This window comes from Onychomys torridus, chromosome 15 (genome assembly GCF_903995425.1).
Source record: "Onychomys torridus chromosome 15, mOncTor1.1, whole genome shotgun sequence".
Classification (NCBI taxonomy): domain Eukaryota; kingdom Metazoa; phylum Chordata; class Mammalia; order Rodentia; family Cricetidae; genus Onychomys; species Onychomys torridus.
The window spans coordinates 47,505,391-47,526,661 of NC_050457.1; the positions used below are offsets into that span (position 1 = coordinate 47,505,391).

Consider the following 21,271-nt stretch of genomic DNA (forward strand, 5'->3'; position numbering starts at 1 on the left):
AAGAACATGTCTAGACACATACACACACGTTAGGTAGATGATAGCTAGACAGATGATAGATAGGTGAGTAGACAGATATGATAAATAGATGTTTAAAATAATAAAATATATAAAGCCTAAATATATCTTTTACTTGTAAGTAAAATCATCCTGATTCCTCATATATTTTGCATGTTATAGATAGTAATATCTTTAAGGATCTAAATTATAATTTCCTTTTATTCTTTAGTAAATCCATTTCCTCTTCCATTAATTTCCATAACAGCAATTTATAGTAACACACACACACACATACACACACACTCACACACACAAGTTCCATATGAAATTTCCCCATATTCTCCCTGGAAAGGAGGTAACACCGGCAACCTTTCGACGCTGCTGACTGTTATCTACCTGACGCCATTGCTGGTGAACGTTTAATATTGCATGTGTGGCCTAACTTTCTTTGGACCACAGCAGTCTGTGTTAAAAACTGAACTCTGTGTTTTAAAAGAAATCTCTGGCTCTGAACCTCTCCCTGTGACTGCAGAAGGCCAGCCCTCGGCTTACAAAGTGAGCCTCTGCCACACCACTGGCTCCCCCTCTTTCACTGTACGGTTTTCCTCGCTGAGTTACTGTATGTGTGCGACTGCCCAACTGCTCTTCATAGTCCGTCTCTTTCCTGAGGACTGACGGAGACAGACATTATTATCCAGCTTAAAAACCCTGGAATTCATAGACAAACATTTCATAGTGAGTTACTACAGAAAAATAGAGAGGATTAGAAAGAAATAAACACTGGGGAGATGACAAAACCTCACCCAAAAAAAAAAAAAAATAGACATTAAAATGCAAACAGTTGAAAGCTTTCTTCAAAACACAACCCACCACTTCTGCCTCAAAGAGCAATTTCCCGCAGCGGAAACTTTCACCAATTTTTCATAATAAAGGAGGGAAAGATTGACTCACAAATTCTTACCTCCACCATTTGCTTTCCCTTTCATATCATTCTATTAAGGCTGCACGAAATGGGAGGCACAGTGACAGGAACGGCTCAAAGTGAGGGGACTACTCTGCCCCAAGGAGAGACCACCAAAAGCACTTGGGTTTCCTTCACAGAGAAGTCAGGTAACTGTGACTGGTGAGATGTTCCACGCATGCCCAAGTGCTCCATGACAGCTAAGTTAGCTGCAGCTCTCAGCAAACCGAAGGAGCACACGGGACAGCTGGAGGGTGTGTGCTTTAATCAACACTGCCTTCCATACCCTTCCGTAATAACTTCTGAGAGATTCTGCATTCACTGATTGACTGGTTTGCTTGGTGTGTGAGTGTGTGTGGTCACGCACGCTACAGTGGATGTATGGAAGTCAGAGGACAAGAGTCGGCTCTCTCCTACCATGCAAGCTCCAGATAGGGAACTCTTACCACTGAACAATCTCACCAGCCCTTTGTGAGGTTTTTAAAAGAAAATATCAAAACATATAGATCCACACAGAAAATACCAGTTATTTCATGGTCGTGACAAAAATCATCATGAAGAGCTTTGAACTCTAAGGACAGGAACTGTTTGTGAAATTTCAACTTAAAATTGTATTTTAAAAATGTGCAGAAGCGTTCTACAAAATGGCGGACAAACCGGACCATAGATGCAAGACAAGGAAAGACTTTAAGATTTAACTGAAAGTTAATATTCATGGGCGGCTGGAGAGTTGGCTCAGTTGTTAGGAGCACTTGTTGCTCCCACAGAAGTCGGGCCGTTGGCTGCAAGGCCACATGGTAGCTAACTCTGTAACTCCAGTTCCAGAGGATCTAACACCCTCTTCTGGCCTTCTCAGGCAGTGCATATATATGTCGCACAAACATACATTCAGGCAAAACACACGTGTGCATAAAATAAAAACAAATAGAGCTTTTTATTAAAAAAGAGAGTTAATTATCACAATTTTGAAGTGGCATGAAAATTCATAGACCTAGAGGTAAATATCAAAGTCTTTCAGACACTGAGCAATTGGGTCCTGGGTCTTTAAAACTACTTCATGCTGGGCAGTGGTAGCACACGCCTTTAATCCCAGCACTTGGGAGGCAGAAGCAGGCTGATCTCTATGAGTTCAAGGCCAGCCTGGTCTACAGAGTAAATTCCAGGAAAGGAGCAAAGCTACACAGAGCTTTGTCTCAAAAAAACCAAACCAAACCAAACCAAAAAAACAAAACAAACAAAAAACCCAAAACTACTTCACTGAGTTAGTAATACTTCATGTAGGCTTATGTTCAAATTTTAATTAACAAAAAGAAAGCAGAATCATTCTAGAGTTTTATGGTATTCCGCCAACAATTCAATAAAAACCTGCCAAAGAAATCAAGAATTCTTGCTACTATCCATTTTCCATAATCCAATACTGAACAAATAAAAAGCCCTGTATCTTTTTTCAACTGGAATCTCCAAAGTAATCACAAAACAATGTGTCCAGATCTACCTTCCAACTAATGTGATCATTTAACTTAAGACAAAATTTTTGGAGCTCAAAGCAAAGAAGATCCTGGGAAGGAAGCTAATCTGGAACCCTTTGTGTCAGTATCTTGAGAGTTAACTGAGCAAAGAGGGGAGATTACCCCGATGTATCTCAGAAGCAGGAAGACAGCTAAACATGGCAACAGGTAGAATGGTAAGGAGTGTTAATCAGGAAACCCCACACATTCTATTATTTGATACATAATTGCCCAACGTTTTCCTGCCCTGCATTAGTTTGTCACAGCTGCCCTAACAAAATGGGCTGGAGATGGCTAGGTAGGTAAGAGTGCTTGCTGTGCCTTTAGGGGGGCAGAGTTCTGATCCTAGCACCCACATCATCAGGCAGCTTACAAACTGTAACTCTCCACTTCCTAAGATCTGATGTTCTCTTCTGGCCTTTGCAAGCACACACACTCATATGCACATACAGACACAGACACACACACATACTTAAAAATAAGATAAATCTTCAAAGTGTCATATACTAGGTTGCTTAAGGGTATAAATTTATTTTCTACTATTCCAGAGACTAGAAGTCTACAACAGAGGTGCTGGGAAGTGTGTTCTTCCAAGACTCTTCCTAGACAGCTAACTGTTTTCTCACTGTGTCATCCTGTGGCCTTTTCTCTCTAGATATGCATCGCTCACATGTTTTCGTATAAGAACACCAGTTGTACTATATTAGGCTCACCTTCACAGCTTCAAAATCATCTCTTTTATGACATTAACTCCAAAAACAGTCATGTTCCAAAATACTAAGAGTATTGAGGAACAAAATCCGTAATACATGTCCTTCCTACTTTAGACAGATTCTGTGCTGAGGACTCAAATTCCATTAGTGCCATACCCTAAGCTACTACAAATTACAAAATGACCCCCATCCGCTATCAACCCACAAGTAACAATGAATTTCTTGGATAACCATTTTTATCTTCAACGCCATCTAGTTTTCATTACCATTTACTTCCAAGAAAATTTTATTAAGTTCTGCTTTATTATGCACTTTCCTCTCCAGTAAAGTTGATGAAATGAAAAAGACTGCCACCTTCCCTTCTTGTTTTTACTTTTTGTTTCATACGTACTCTGCTTCATACTGAATCTTCTGGAACTGAAATGTCTGAACACTAACATCTGTGACACACATTCAGAGATCCTCCACTTAACCTGGTAGAAGTTAGCCCAGAAGAAAGCAGTGACTGACACCTTAGCCTCCACTGGAATCTTTCCCACAAATGCCAAGGATTCTTCACTCCTACTACAGCAAAGCTAATTCACAATTGTGTTCCTTCCATGCATGACTGGCAAAAGCTGCCAGAATGCTACCCTCTACTCCAACAGTGCTATAAAGCCACAGGTTGGCAAACATTCCTGGGGGTATTAAGCACTAAGTGCAGAGCACTGTAATGACAAGGAGGTTAAGGTCAATGGCTGTCTACATCATGGTCTTTTTATAGAAACTATGCCTTTTTCCAGTTGTCAAAAATGAGACAGACAAAGAATATCATAAAGCAAGAATGGGGAGCAGACAAAACAGGATACCACTGATGGAACCTGCTCACATAATTTTTGCTTAAAGTCTAATTGCCCCTATTAAAATCTCCAAGACTCAGAGCTCGGAGCCTTTACTGTTCTTCCAGAGGACATGAGTTCATTTCCTAGCATCCACATCAAGTGGTGCAGAGGGATCTGATGCCTCTGGTCTCCACAGGCATCTACACACATGCGCACATACCTACACTACACACACACACACACACACACACACACACAATTTAAAAAAACAAAACAAAATAAATAATAGTGATTTCAGAACCAAACAAAATAATAAAAGAAGAAAAAAATACCTTTAACTTGTCAAAACAAAGTTGAAGTCATAAATAAATAAAACATAAGTTTCCACAGAATGGTATATTCTTTAAAAGAAAAAAAGTAGCTGATACTTGAACCTTGGATAAAGGAGGTACAATATAGATGTCCCATTTAAGGCTCAGGGGTCACCTCTAAAAAAAGGTTACTTTAGAAAACCTTTTATTTAGTTACTAAGAGAGAAAGATTCTGTTTTCTTCAAGGATATAGCTCCTGGTGGGTTCTTCATGGTCCAGTGAATAGCAACACACACACACACACACACACACACACACACACACACACACACACACACACTGATATCACCAAGTAGATTCCTCCTGCACAGCCAGAATGTTTCCATGCCTCAAAGAACAATTTGAATTGTACAGAGGGTACAATGACCCATTCTAATCATAAGTAACCTTTCATAATCTTTACACTCAGGTAATATTGTAGAATCATCACCTAGAAAACCTCAAGGCAAAGTGAAATTGTTCTTCCAAGGAGAAAGGCATCCCTGTGTTCTTTATAACATGAGGTCTTATATCTACTCCTTGTGTAAAATGATTTGTACCTTGTATCTGAATCTATAAATCAATCACCATCACTTTGTGTGTGTAATCACTCACCATGTGTTCAAATCCTGGCTCAGCACTTAGAATTAAATACTGTTGGTAAAGTCATAATCAGCTTCCTCATTTGAAATATGTAACCTCATTACTGTCTACCCACCTAATCAAAAGCTTAGCATACATAAAGTACACTGCTCAGTAGTAACTCCATGTACATTCTCCATAAACATTAATTATTATCCTAATGTTACCTCATTGGAAAATGTTAATGTTAGATTTGGCACTGTTCAATTCCATGGTTTTTCAAAATAAAATTCCAGGTTTATCAAAATCCTGGTCCTTCACACTTGACCTAAAACACTTATATGTCTGGCTGGTTGATATCCATGGGAGGCTGGCCCTATTCTGAAAGAAATGAAGAAGAGTATGGGGGATCAGGGGAGGGGAGGGACTGGGTGGAGAGGAGGGCGGGGAAACTGAGGTTGGGATGTATTAAATAAATAAATATTTATGTGGCTGTCTTTTTCCCTTCCTTTTCAAATACATTTCCTATCATTCTCATCTTTCCTACCAACCTAAAAATCTCAAGCAAGTTATCTTTCATACCCTCAAAGATGCTCTATGGTCTTTCTCATCTCAGGGTCTCTAAGGAACACCACTCTGGCCAGGAAAGCTCCTTCCCTTGTAGCAGCCTCCTTTGCATGATGTAAGGTTCAACTGAAAGGAGACTTTCTCGGGGTCAGGATATGTAGTTTGGTGGTAGTTTGCCTAGCCCTAGGTCTAACCCTGTACCTTAAGAACAACAACCATAACTCACTTTATGTATGGTAAATCCTTCTATAATAGTCTCCTTTTTATGTGGGGGAGGGGGCGTGTGTGCTCATGCCATGTATACCTGTGGAAGTCAAAGGACCATTTGCAGGATCTATGCTCTTACTCCACAATGTGATCAACCAAGGATCAAGCTCAGGTTGTCAGGCATGGAGGCAGGCACCTTCACCCACTAAGCCATCTATCTCATTAGCTCTCTCTAACCTTTTCTTTCAGTTTATCTTCAACTACACTCACATACATAAAACTACACTGTTTAGCTTTGGGTATACCTGTGCTTTTGTCTTTCAGCACCCACTTCCAGTGGAGCACAAGCCATAATGCAGAGACTCGGCGGAGTATACTTGGTGAGCATTCTATGATTATAACGTCCCACAGTTCAGTCCATAACGAACTACTATTCTAAGTCAAAGGCCCAGGATAAGGTCAATCAAGCTGTAAGCCACATGAGTTTATTACTCACAGCCTTGTCTTCAAAGTGGTAAAGGACAGTGTGCTTTAAGTTTAGTGATCCCACACAGAACTCTGGGTGAAGAACGGCCAGCTCCTGCAGTTCGAGGAGAGAAAAGTGGCGCACTCTCACTTCAGATGGCAGTCAGTCTTCGCTGCAGGGAACTATTAGTCATACTCTCGAAGCTATTTAGGTCCTCTTACTAGCACCAATCCAATCCAGTGTGTCCCATGATAAACTACTGGAGGCTACGAAAGCTCCCATTCCCACAGCGTCCACATTTGTTTAACTAGACTTTACACTACAACTGAAGTCCAAGCAAAGTCAGAAATAGGAACACATACATAAACACCAGGATTCCTACGACTCTGTTTCTTACTTTACCAGGGTGGCTGCGATACAACTCTTAAGAGAGACTGAAAGATATTAAAGCATTCCAAACAGTATCAACAATACTCACGCATCATTTGAGCAAGTCATGAACTCTCCTTTTATTTTGGGGTGCCATGAGCCAGTATGAAGCATTGCTGTATGACCCTTAAAGAAGAAAGAGGGGGTGTTTGAAAGGGAAAGCATAAACTGACATCACACATTTAAAAGTACAGCCTTTGAGCACCCTCAAAAGCATACTATTTTAAATTAGCACTATTGCATCCCAATTTCGTCTCATACCATGCTTTGTTTCACTTTTATACCCATCTCTGACCACTCTGGGAACTAGCAGTGCTTACCTTAACAGGTACCTAATAAGGGGGAAGTAGAGTAACTGCTATGTTCTCTTTCAGAAAAAAAATTAAAGGTAAACCTCAAGGCAGATATGTCCTTCTTTAAAGTCATGACCTTTACTTTAGTAGGAAATAATTAAGGAAACAGGAAGCATTTACAAACAAGCAAAGCAAAGGATCAAGGAAGAAAATCCTTACTTCCTAAAACTATGTTAAAAGCGATTCTACAATCCAGCTAAAGAATAAACATAAGAGGAAAATATTTAAGATTAGCAGGGAAATTTTCTCTACCTAACAGAGAACACAAAAATAATAGACTCAAAGCAACATAATGGTCTAAAAATCAGCATACAACCAAGTTAACCCAAGTATACATCAAATACACATGCACACACCAACACATCCCACACCACACAATCTCAGGCAGCACAGTTAGATAGATTCTCATACACAGTAAGTCAGAATCAAGCAAGGCAGAAAAGGGGCTAATGGTTTTTCAATAGAATAATGACAGTGTCTCTAACAAAGTCTAAAATAAAACTATTCCTTTAAATAAAAAAAAAGCAGAATATACAGATTAAACCAATTTACAAGGGGAAAAAAAGTAGCTCTCTGGAAAAAATGAATTGGAAATTATACCTGGAGATTATTTCCTGTCCAAACTGTCCACATTCCCTCCAACAGTATTTGGTGTTATCTCAACAATTCCATAGAACAGACAGAGAATGCCAAGGTGGAGACTCTTGGACAACAGTAACGAAACATGAATTGAAGCAATACCTAAGGGGACTAGAAGAAAAGATGGGGATCTCCTTTCCTGAATTTGCAACAGTATTTCTAACTCTATTTGCCATATCTACCTGTACTTCAGACATGTATGTCCAATAGGAAAATCTTGAGTTACAGTCTCTTATTAATTTTCAATTCATTTCTCAGTTAATCAAGCTACAAACTTAGGAGTCATCCTTAAATACTCCCCTAGACCAATCCCCCAATTTTGCAGACACAATCAAATTCCATCTACCAATTAGTCTCTTGTTGAGTCTATCCAAAATACATTTCAGGTCTCTACATTTTTCTCTTACAACACTATGACTCTTCCATTAGCCAACACTATCTCATGTTTCTTCATCTGTTATTTGCTATGTTAACAGTCTCTTTAACTCTGTCTCGTGTTCCACACACCACGGTAACTCTTTAAAAACACAGGTCTCTGGAAGCTAATGCAGACTCCTGAGTGCCACCAGGATGTACTGCATACATACGAAATTGCCAAAGGGGGCTGCAGAGCTGGCTCAGAGGTTAAGAGCATTGACTGCTCTTCCAGAGGACCCAGGTTCAATTCCCAGCACCCACAGGGCAGCTCACAACTGTTGGTAACTTCAGTTCCAGGGGATGTAACACCCATGGCAAAAATTGCACATGAACATTTTGTTTTAATTTTTTAAAGAAATTTTCGGCCGGGCGGTGGTGGCACACGTCTGTAATCCCAGCACTCAGGAGGCAGAGGCATGCGGATCTCTGTGAGTTCAAGTCCAGCCTGGGCTACCAAGTGAGTTCCAGGAAAGGCGCAAAGCTACACAGAGAAACCCTGTCTCGAAGAAAAAAAAAAGAAATTATCAAAGAATGAATTAAAGAAAAAGATCCAGTTCTAATGCCACTCCTCTGTATCTAACCCTTTTCTAACTCCCAACATCTTTAAACAAGTCTAAACAAACTGTGTTTTCTGCTTATTAGTTTCTTTGCAACTTCACTGCGTTCCTCCTGCCCAGCATGCACCAGCTGCTGCCTGCCCTTTGGTTCTCTACTACACAGAGCTCCTTCTACAGGCAGCGTTCTTTCCCACCTGCTGGAAGCCGCTTTTATTTCCACTTTCTTATGATGGCTTTTTCATTCTTCCAGCCTCAGTTTACCGGCCACTTGATCTAGTAAGTACCCCCTAGCCCTTGAAGTAAACACAGCTTAACCCATTGTTCTTTTCCACAGCACTTATCTCCCTAAAAAGAGCAATCATAATGTGAGGGTCTTCATTCATTTGTTTGGTCTTTGGGGAAAAAGTGAAGTTTTCATACATGAGTATTCACAAACAGATGGGACCATCTAAAATTTAACATGAATGGAAAGGAATGGCTCTTGCTGTATTTCCAATAAGGAAGACATATGAAAAGCTAAAAGGAAGGTAGAGGGGCATATACCCCAGCAATGGACTGAATGATGGTCTCCCAAAATATGTCCTTATCCCAGGTCCTGGGAATCTTGTTTGGAACGACAGTATTTTCAGGCATAAAGAAGAATCACGATGGATACATCTACAGTGCCATCCCTAAGGCTAAGAAAAAGACCACAGAAGGTGGAACAGGAGAGTGTAAGAGCCAGGGCACCAAGACAACGGCCTCCGCACAGCATCTCCTAGATATGACAGGGAAGCTGCGCCCCAGAAATCTCAAAACTATGCTTGCCTAATCGTGACCTGGATAATGGCAACACCAGCTGCTATGCCAATATAGAGTAGAGGAAATTTCACAAGGGCCCACTCCTAGAGAAGAGCTACCAGCAATCAGTGGCTGGCAAGACAGAATCCATTTCTCTGGGGACAAGCTCCCTGATGGGTTATTCAATCTCAAGGGGTAAGATCTAAACACGTCTACATACAAACACCCTAAATGGACTCAAGAAGGGTGTGTGTGTGTGTGTGTGTGTGTGTGTGTGTGTGTGTGCGCACGCGCGCGCATCTGTCTATATCTATTGTATTCAAACCAAGAATAAAGAGGAAGAAATCATGAATTTAACAGAGTGGAGGGGACACTGGAGGAATTAGAAGAAGGAGGCAAGATGAAAATTATGCAAATATAGTACTCATACATAAAATTCTCAATAAAATTGGAATTCAATATATATAATTTGGGGCTTAATTTAAGAATTTAAGAATCTCTGAATAAGTTATCAATGTGGATCCTACACCCAGTAGTGAACGTTCTGCTAAAAGACAAGAGTAGAGGACACAAAGAGAAACCTATGTGAAGATGAAAGTTGATACTAGAGGTAATCTAGCCACAAGATAAGAACATCTAGAATCACCAAAGCAAAATGAAACAAGAGTAATCCCTTAGAGCAGTGGTTTTCAACTTGTGGGTGAAGACCCCTTTATGAGTCAGGGGTCCCACATCAGATATTCTGCATATCACATATTTATATTATGATTCATAATCACAGCAAAATTACAGTTATGAAGTAGCAAATAAAATAATTGTATGGTTAGGGGTCACCACACCATGAGGAACTGTATTAAAGGGTCACAGCATGGGGAAGGTGGAGAACCACTGCCTTAGAGCCACTGTAGACAGTATAATCCTACTTATACCTTTATTGTGATGTCTGGCCTCAAGAATTATGAAGGAATTAATCATGTTTAAAACCACATTTGGGGCTGGAAAGATGGCTCAGAGGTTAAGAGCACTGACTGCTCTTCCAGAGGTCCTGAGTTAATTCCCAGCAACCACATGGTGGCTCACAACCATCTATAATGAGATCTCGTGCCCTCTTCTAGCCTGCAGTCATACATGCTGTATACATAATAAATAAATAAATCTTTTTTAAAAAAAACCATATTTGTGGTAATTAATTACAGTAGTCTGTAGAAAGTTTAAGACCAAAATTATAATTAATGAATTCTAGTTAATACATTTGTTTTCACTTTGCAGTGGTATGCATTAACAATTCAAAACTGCTTTCAATACAATGAAGAATTAATCCAGTAAGGAATTATGCAAGGTTGATGTGAATCAGGTTTCTCACTGTTGGAGAAAATAGTTTCAAAAATGGGAAAGGAAAGGATCATAATATACTTCGTGGTATTTTAAACTAATATGTAGATAACAAATAAACAGAGGTGTTTAAGCATATATGGATGTGCCACTCTCCCACTCTGTGTGTTGAGTATCTGGAAACCATGAAAGAGATCCTGTATTCTAACAATGAGTTTCCAATAAAAGGACCCAGAGCTCCCTGGAGACATGACTGGTGACAGCACTGCCCTATGAAAAGTGGAACCTGAAACATCTCACTTTGCAAAAAGAAAGCACTGCAAAAGTGATGGGGCAGGTAAAGGGTTAAAATACAGGCTGGATGAGGACCATGTCAGGGTCCATGGTCCCACTGCTGCCAGGGTCTGTGCTCATGTCAGATGTTCCTGTTGCCATTGAAGGCCATGCAGATACCCAAGTTCAAGGGCCATGCCGCCACTGGGGGCAGTGGTGACAACCAGACACAGTTGCTGCTAAGGACCATTTCCTACCATGGCTGGAGGGTCTGACCTGGTGTCCAGGTCCTGCATTGCCACTAATGGTCATGCAAAGGCCCAGGGTTGGGGCTACAACCCAAGGCTATGGTGACATCCAGCGACCACACGGCTGCAGGAACCATTCCCACCTGGGTGGCCATTCCTTCCACCCAAAGCCAGGATGTCGTCCAGGCCTAAGCTGCTGCCAAGGGCCATGTCTGGGTCTATGGTCTAGCTGCAGCTGGGGTCTGAGTTGGTGTCTGTGGCCAGTGTCATCTCAGGAGGCCTTAGGAATCATGCAAGATGAATCAAAGGGCTATATTGAGCCAGTTCCACCCATCACAGCCCTGGGAAAGCCGGCCTAGCCTTTCGTGGACTACTGTAGCAAGAGAGGTAGCCCCTGCACTCAAGAGAGGGGGCCCCCATCCCTCACCACAGGTGAGAATGAACATACCCTGAGGGCATGCATGTAGGGGAGCTGACTCCACCACTGCACCCAAAGAGGGTGGTCCTATTGGCTCGATATGACCTGCCTGGCCAACATCCAGGCCCACGGCTGGGCCTTAGGTTGACCCATCTTAGCATCAACCCCATCTAGGTCCTGCTGGCACTCATGAAAGGACTGTTCCTGTGGAACAACACCACATGATCTCCAAGACTCAGGATACCCCAGAAGAGCTCTGGTGAGGATCCAATGAGGATGGTGTACCAAAAACCAGAGGTCTTCAACCAGACCAATGACTCATTGCAATGAATATTGACAGCCAAGCTGATGGGACAAAGGGGTAGACTATATGACGCCTTCAGGATGGATGAAGAGTTGACGGAGAGTAAGGAGAGAAGGAGAGGCAGAGATTTTCTGTTTCTGGTGTGGTGGTTTTTGTTCTGTTATGGTATACTGGGTGTTGTTATTGTTGTTGTTGTTCTGCTGCTGCTGCTTCTCCTTCTCCTTCTCCTCCTTCTCCTTCTCCTTCTTCTTCCTCTTAGAAGTTTAAAAAAAAAAAAAAAAAAAACAACCAGGCTGGAGAGGCTTCAACTTCTGGGAAAGTTACAACATCAAAACAAACAATGATAGTAAGGAACTGTAAACCATTGACTACAATAAGAACCTTTGAGTACATACTAATACAATAAGCTAATTAGTTAAAATCCCAAGTATGGTGGTAAACACCTCTAATCAGTTCAATGCTATACAGCAGGGAGAGAGAGATTTTTCTTACCTCCTTTCATGATGTTAATTGATAAATTTAAAATGATTTTGCAATATTCACAGAAATAATTTTTTTTCAGACAAGAATCATCAACAAATCGTAAAACTAGTAGAGGAAAACTTGAAACTGAATTTGATATCTGCAGGAGCACAAACTCTCTCTGCAAATTATTCAATGATTACGAAGAAGAAAAATTTTATAGTGGGAAACCCTGATATATACCACCTTGAACAAGTAATCAAAGTTCACAACATTGCTATAGTACACATAGACATCATGTACTTACATGACGAAATAAGGACACAGTATTATTTTGATAGACTTAACACAAAACCTGGCTGGGACTCAGAACAATGCCTTGCTTATCCCTCATCAGAGAAATGTCTTCTTGCAGTAGATGGTAATTAACACAGAGACTCACAACTACACAGGGTGTAGAGAGAGACTTTGGAGCAGCCCTTTATGGGACATAAACCCCTCCACTCAAGGCTCAGGGATCTATGTGGAAGAGAAGGCAGGAAGACTGAGAGCCAGAGGTGGTGGACTCCAAGGAAACACCATCTTCCATACACAACAGGGTTGGTAAACCCATAGAGATTGTAGCACAAGACCTGTACAGTCTCAAGCTAGACAAAGTCCCAGCACTGAGAAGGGGGAGCAGGCACAAAGTCCCACCCCTAACTAAGAAGCTATTTGTAATTGATACTTGCTAGGAAGGAGAAATCAGTTTTTTTCAATGGAGTGGCACTAGGTAGATCAATACTCCAGGGCACCATGCCCAGGAGTAGTTGGTTAACACAAAATAGACTCAGGGTTTGCTTTTTTTTTCTATGTGCTTTTCGTTTTATTATTTTTTATCTTTTGTTGTTTGTTCTCTGAGAGGAGAAAGCACAAAAAGTTGGGTGGGTATGGAGGTGGGAAGGATCTGGAAGTAACTTGGGGAGGAGAAAGATTAGGACCTATAACATTATAGCATTGGGTGGTCCTGTACATTAGCATCGACCAGAGCACACTAGCCCTTTCAGTATCTATTTTTGTCAACTCCTTAGTATATCCCAGGAACCTTTTCAAGGTTGAAAAACTGAGCAATACAGTGAGGCTATGTATAGTCTTAAAAAATTTTTCCAACTCATCCTATTAAGTCCTCCTAACATTTCCTAAGACTTGCATATCACTGCACTTCCGTTTCATCCCTGGTGGATAGTAGGAATTCAGAAAATACATGCCAAAGAAATAATTGAAAGCATAAATAACTGATTAAATGAATGAGAAAAAAACTTCATCAAATATATTATTTATTTATTTCACTAATTATTGGGTACTTATTGCTTTAGAATTTCATACATGCGATGAGTTTTGATCAAGTCCCTCCCACTCTCTCAATTCCCCAGCAATATTCTTACTATATGCAAAATAAATTGAGAAAGGGTACTGAAACCCTAGCTCCTCAGTTGATGAAAGAACTATGGTGTATTCAAAGATTCTTTGCTCCATTTCCGGTCTGGTAGAATACATACATGCTACCCTATTCTTTCTCTGATTGTAACCAGACTCACTAAAGAGATCATAGGAAATGGTTGTCAGAATTATAGATAAGAGAAGAAAGCAGAATGAGTATGGAATACAGAACGTAAAAAAATAAGGGTCAGTCTCTGGGGTGATGTTTACCTTCTGTCTAGCCAATCTTAGGCTCAGGGCCACCACAACTAACAAGAGTAGGCCGGCATGGAAAGGCATGGCTCTCCTGGCAGGGACGAGGCTGTTGTGTCTAGGTGGGAGGCTGGGATGAAGTAGGGAGAGATGAACCACCTGTGTGGCAAAGCTCTAGTAATATAAACCAGAACTTCTGTTCTTTCTTTTCCTTACTCAGACGTTTTTAGTCTTCTGAAAATACACCTAACTTGCATCTACAGTTATTTTTAAGATATACAGTTAGTCAGCAGAAAAGACAGGTGACATTGGCTAAGGACCACCACCACCCTGAGCACAGCACTGCTGAGTAAGTTGACCAACAGTAGTAGGCAGGACCTCCAGGAAGGCCTTGAAGCATCTGAAACATTGCTGGTACATGAGCATAAAACTGGATCATTAGATTATCAATGATAAATTGTTTCTGTGGATCCTACCTCCCAAGTAGCTCAATTTTAGCTTTGCAGTTTTTAATTTAATTTTATTTATTAATTAATTTAATTTAATTTTAATTACATTTTATATCTAAATTTCTCAGATTGCCTTCATCTATACACAGTATATAATCAACTATGACAAAGTCTTCTCTGGGAAATCTTGCCCTATTGGCTATGCTAAAGCCATGACTTTTTAGACTTGGTTCTGGGGCACATACTACATTCCAGTTGGAAATACTGCTATCAGTGGCCCAATTATCTGAAAAATTTTCACCAGTTACCAGTTTTCTTTGAAGGCATTAGCAGTGTTGATAACTGAACACATCACAGTACCCACCTTCACACCCTCACCCCTCTGCATGCTAGCCAGGCACTCTACATTGAGCTCTATTTTTCAGCCTCCATATATGTCATTTTATATGAAAGCCATGAGCATCTGTGAAATTTGGTTATCCAGTGGGAAAGCAGATGTAGGCCCAATGCCCCATAAATACAAAGGGATTAAACTGTGAGTATATAAATGAAGAGAATATAACCTATAGCCACCATTTGCCAAAGGAAAAAACTATACAAAGACACATAACAAAAGCTAGAGAGGTGGCTCAGTGGTTAAGAGCACCCATCACTCTTACAAAGGACCTGGATTTGGTTCTGAGCACCTATAGGGGGGTTCACAAGTATCCATAACTCCAGTTTCAGGGAATATGATGCCCTCTTCAAACCTCCAAGGGCACTAGGCACATATGTGGTACACATACATACATGCAGGCAAAACACTCATACACATAAAATAAAATATACACATCTGAAAGGGAAATTTAAAGCCAGCAAGTAAGAATAGAATTTGAAAAATATTCAAATAATATCAAAGAAATTTAAAAAAGAAAAAGGCACTCGGGTGATGGCTCAGTCAGAGAAGCGCTTGCCTTGCAAACACAGGACGTGGGCTTGGTCCTCAGAACTTGGAAAACACGGGCATGTGGAGAGGTCTCAGAGGTCCCCAGATGAACACAGGTATGACCATTGCTCTTAACTGTCTAACAGAACTACATGGTAAGAGATTATCACTGAAGACACCACACACTTTGGTACAGGATACAGAAACGAAGGAAGAATTGAGCTGGAAATTCCTTCCCTGCTAGCTAGGATTCACAGTGCCAGAAAAGGCTGTGGAAAAAACTCTAGTCTAACCTTAACCCTGAACTCTGAGAAAACTTGTCTCAAAAATTAAGGTGGGAAAGCAATAGAAGAGGATATTCCCCATGTCAAACTTCTGGACTCCACACACGCCTACTCATACACACACACACACACACACACACACACACACACACACACAGAAAGAAAGACAAAGAGAGCCGGGCAGTGGTGGCACACGCCTTTAATCCCAGCACTTGGGAGGCAGAGGCAGGCAGATCTCTGTGAGTTCAAGGCCAGCCTGGTCTACAGAGCGAGATCCAGGAAAGGCGCAAAGCTACACAAAGAAAACCCTCTCTCAAAAAACAAAACAAACAAACAAAAAAAGAAAAAGAAAGAGAGAAAGAAAGAAAGAAGGAAGGAAGGAAGGAAGGAAGGAAGGAAGAAAGAAAGAAAGAAAGAAAGAAAGAAAGAAAGAAAGAAAGAAAGAAAGACAAAGAGATGCTCAACATTATTGGCATTAAAAGTTTCTATTGGAAATACAAATGGAACACATTAAATATCTATTATAAAATCAGAAAATCAACATCCCTCACTGCTAGAGGCTACAACATAAAAACAGGTCCATCCAAAGTCTACACACAAATGTTTAGAACAGCTTTGTTCACATAACTGTGTTGTTGGAACAATCAACGATCCGCTTGTAGGGTGAGAAGGAGAGAAGTCAAGGTCAAGGAGAATTCAGAGGCTTTTTGCTTTATCAGCTAGTGAAGGGTGATACCACGCTGAGATAGTAGTAAGACACCTGCAGAAACATGGACCTATGGAGAAAAGCCACAATTTCCTTTTTTGCTGTTTCACTGGGCACCAGTTGTACATCCACTGAGTCTGCTAGTCAGGTAGTAGGAGAAGACAAGGTAAGAGCTGTGCATCTCTAAGACGTCAGGGTCAACACTGGGTATTTAAAGCTGTCTAACCAGATGAGTGCAGTCAGAGAGCAAGGATAAATACTAGACAAGGCTCAGCAACAAGTCTGGGACACTCCAAAATTTAGAGGTTGAATTGGGAGAAGAATAAAAAGGAACACTCAGTGAAGCAGGAACAAAAGCAAATCGGTACATTGCTAGTCAAGGAAAAATGCTTTTGGGAGGCAAATCAACTATGCCACATACTAGTCAGAGTTACAGTATTGTAAGAACTGAGACAGGCCACTGGGGAAGGAAGATAAGGACAGATGGCAGGAACGCATAAGTGATTTAAGTACAACTAAGAGACTGAAAAATAATAATTAAATGATAAGTTCATTCAAATATATAGGCTCATTAGGGATCTAATTAACAGAAATAATCTGCCAATTATCTAAGGAGAGAAAATTATTTTTCAATGATGTATAATTAGCAGCTATCTAGTCCAATTTGATCCCATTAAATATCGTAACTGGGCCAGGAACAGCTTTTGAATTACAATAAAAGGAAAACCCTAACAACTCAAGACACACCCAGCCTTTGAGACCTTAAGATACTGAACTGTGTTGGCTTTCCCAGTCTGGCACATTACTTCACATTCCCATTCTTCTGCTGTTCAAACAAGTCCACTGGATTCAGGTATGTCCAGTCTATGGCCCACAGCCCATGTGGACCCCAGGACAGCTATGAATGTGGCTCAACATAAAACCATATACTTACTTAAAATACTATGAGATATGTTTTTGTGATTTATTTTTGTAGCTCAATTTGCAGATCTGAGTGTAAATTCTGTAGACAACTTTGTATCACAATTATCAAAAGGTTGGACTGGCCTGATCCAAGCAGAGATCTGCCTGATGTCACAATCTGAGGCACAGCTGGTTTCCTGCCCAGTGAGCTCCAGCTCACTATTTCCCCCTCCCCTTCCTTACTCCCAGACTCTACAGATTCTGGGCAGACAGCTCCTATTTAACTATCTCAGACCTTTAAATTGCCTTATCTTATTCAAACAGCAACCCAACATCTTACCTAATCCATCCAGGTATTCAAAGCAAAGCCCCCTCAAAAAAAATGATAATTGTTGATTAGAATTGAAATAGCATTTTAGAATATTAAAAAATAAGCCAAGAGGAAATGGCATCCAGAAGATGTTAACACAAAGGACGAACACCTTAGCTGTTGAGTAGTCAGAACAAGAACACAAATAAATACATTACATTGAAAAAGCTCCAAAGACTGAATGTTATTTCTTGTTTGTAAAGACAGAAGCATGACAAAGGCAAGGGGAATGTTAAGTGTTCCTGTGCTCAAACAGAGACCAAAATTAGTCATAACAAAATGAAGTTCAACTAAGGATTCTTAACTGGATCTAAACAGATTCAGTATCACAGCAAACATTAGCAGAAGAATTTTAAAGTGACACCTAAGAACCATTAGTGACTAAAACACCTTTGTATCAAATAAATTAGTTTTGGTCTTTCCTCTTTATCTAAGGAATAGTTCTTAGGGAAGGCGAGAATATTCCTTTACTCAATGGCTTTAACACTAAATTGCACAGAAGAATTAGGCAAATTCTTATCTTTCATGATCTGCCAACTTTGCATGGAGAACACTATATATCCATGACCAATGTTGTATCCTAGAGAACACTATATATCCATGGCCAATGTTGTATCATGGAGAACACTATATATCCATGACCAATGTTGTAGCATGGAGAACACTATATATCCATGGCCAATGTTGTATCATAGAGAACACTATATATCCATGGTCAATGTTGTATCATGGAGAACATTATATATCCATGGCCAATGTTATATCATAGAGAACACTATATATCCATGGCCAATGTTGTAGCATGGAGAACACTATATATCCATGACCAATGTTGTATGTTGTATCACCTACACACACATACACACATACACATACACAAACACACACACACACACACACACACACACACACACACACACACACAACTGATCTATACTAATCTAGCCACTCTTGTGACTACTCCAAAGAGAGAGCAACCATAAAGGAACACTCTGCAGAAGAACTGTTGTCAGAGAATAACAGGAGCCTGAGGATCCACAAAATAAAAGTGCCCCTGTCATTGCACAGTGAGCTAACAGCTTGCTCCTGTGAAGACATGAAATGCAGCAGGAAGATGCTGTCAACTTACCCTGAGGTTCTTAAGCACAGTCTTAGTAATCACCACCAATGAAATCTGTGTAAGAACATTTTGTTGGGTATATTCATAGCTTTAATTTGGGAGTTGGAATACTTTTTCTCTAAAGAGTCAGACAATAAGTATTCTAGGCTTTGTAGCCCACCTTCTGATACAATTTCTCAACTTCACCATTAGAACACAAAAGGAACTACAAATAATAAACGAATAGACAAGGCTGTCTTCCAATAAAACTTAAAAGTTACAAAAACAGGATGGAGGCTAGATTTGGCACATAGAACATCCCTTACCAACCCAACCCTTGTAATCAATCACACTCTGTCAATTCCTTCCATGAATCAAATACTTAAAAGTTCACGACCTTCAAACATCTGAGAGACATAAACACCCATTTGAATACATCACAGAGAAATTCACTCTTCTTTGGTTTACACCCCTCCAGTGACCTAAGACATTGCAACAGCACTAACTATGGCTTATTCTGTGGTTACTACAAATGGCTCCTCTTCCGAAACCATAAACTCTTAATATTTATTGGTTTGACAAATATCTTTCACCAGATATGTGATAAGTTCTAGATAGTCCACTTATTATCCACATAACCAGCTGTCTTTCAATTTGTTTAACTTTTCTATTTTCTATGTCCTAAACATCAGTCACTGAGCATTCTCTTTGTTTGTGCCTACAATAAAGAATTTTATTCTGGAACAATTTCCCACTACCCCTCAATCAGAATATTCTATCCAAAACCCAGAATCATAAATTTAAATAAAACTCAAGAATACCATATGAGGAAAACAAACATTAATAATGGGGAGGAGGATGTATGTGGAGGCCAGAAGTTAGTATCAGGTGTCATCCTCAATTGCTTTCCACCTTATTTTTTAAGGCAGGGTCTCACTGAAGCTGAAACTCACCAATTCTGCTAGAATGGCTAGCCAGTGAGCTCCAGGAATCTGCCTGTCTCTGCCTCCCCAACACGAGATCAGAAGCAAGTGTTGCTGTGCCTGGCTTTATTATGGGTGCTTGGGATCTGAACTCAGATCCTCATGCTTGCCTTGAAAACACTTTACCCACTGAGCCATCTCCCAAGCCCTGCAAGTCCTTATGATCCTACTGAAAGCCCACCCTAATATCTTGCAATACAAATGGAGCAAATTGCTCTGCCAGTAGATGGTAGCACTTGCCATTTCCGATCTGAGGCTACTATGTGTAAGTGTATTTTCAGATGAACCTATTTCTATCCTTCCCACTCCTGATATAAAAATCTTCTCTCCTCACCTTCATTGCTAATCTTTTCCTTTAGATTTAATCACAATCCTTACCACTTCTTCAAAGATCTTTCTCACCACTTAATATGTTTGAGTTTTGTTTGGTTTTGGTTTTTTTTCAGAATTGTATTAGTTTTCAATTGCTTTGTGGCATATGCCACAAATTTAAGGGGTTGTAAGACCCCTCATTTATTACTTTGTATTTCGAAATGTGGCTGGACACTCTTCAGTGTTTCACAGATTGAAATAAGGATTCCAAGAGGATTACATTCCTTCCTTGGAGCTATGAAGGAGAATCTGCTTCCAAGAACATTTAAGTGCTGGCAGACTAGAAGTCCTGTGGTTATAGGGTCAGGCCCTCACTTCTTCGCTGTTTACACATTGCAGGAGAGGAGTTCCACTCTTAGCTACTAGAACACATGTCCAGTCCTTGCTCACTGCAAGGACAGTAAAGGAAAATCTTCCTCACAGTGCATCAGAGAAAGGCCACACTAACAACTATTCACAAAACCATTTTATCCATGCTTCCTGTTGAAATGGCTGAGGATCAGTGTCTTGAAACTTGCAGACATTACCTGATGTCACGGGAACTATCATCGAAGAGTTCACTGCATGGCTGAGGACTCTAGTCTTCTGGTCTTCCAGGGGTCCATAGCCACACTTTTGCTCTTTTTTGGAAGTGATTTGTTAGAATCGTCTTACACCTAGGCAGACTAAAAATTTAATTATCCAGTCTAGTCTTTTGAGGAGGCTTTCCTTAATTTATCTTTCTCTCAAGATTTGACATAAGCAACAAAAAGAAAGCAGCAGCACCTTCACTTTGTGTAGAAACACCTTCAGCCATGGACCAAAATTCAGCAGTAAACATTCCTCCTCATCAAATCCACTCCACACATAGAATCTTTTTGCCAGGAACCTCAATATACACCTTTCTGTCTGTCTGTCTGTCTGTCTGTTTTTGAAAAGCAGTCTTGCTATGTGGCCTAGGCTAGCCAAACTCACAATCCTGCCATCTCAACCTTTCAAATAGCTGGAATTATAGGAATGCACCACCACACTAGGCTTTAGGAATCAATTTAAGTCTTCTTCTGTGTAGGCTAAATCCAACAAACATAATCTTTCTTTCCTTCAGTCTTGTGCCATATAACTTACTCAGAAAAATCGTCTTTT

General features: G+C 40.3%; 1 protein-coding gene across 3 annotated transcripts in view; it reads right to left on the bottom strand.

Annotated features, from left to right (window-relative positions):
• Wdr70 (WD repeat domain 70) overlaps positions 1-21,271 on the bottom strand; it is a 269,544-nt gene that overhangs the window by 170,561 nt on the left and 77,712 nt on the right. For all 3 annotated transcript variants that reach the window (XM_036207244.1, XM_036207243.1, XM_036207245.1), the window contains one exon: positions 6,654-6,730. In XM_036207244.1, the coding sequence (XP_036063137.1) occupies positions 6,654-6,730 (77 nt within the window). The remainder of the gene's footprint in view (positions 1-6,653; positions 6,731-21,271) is intronic.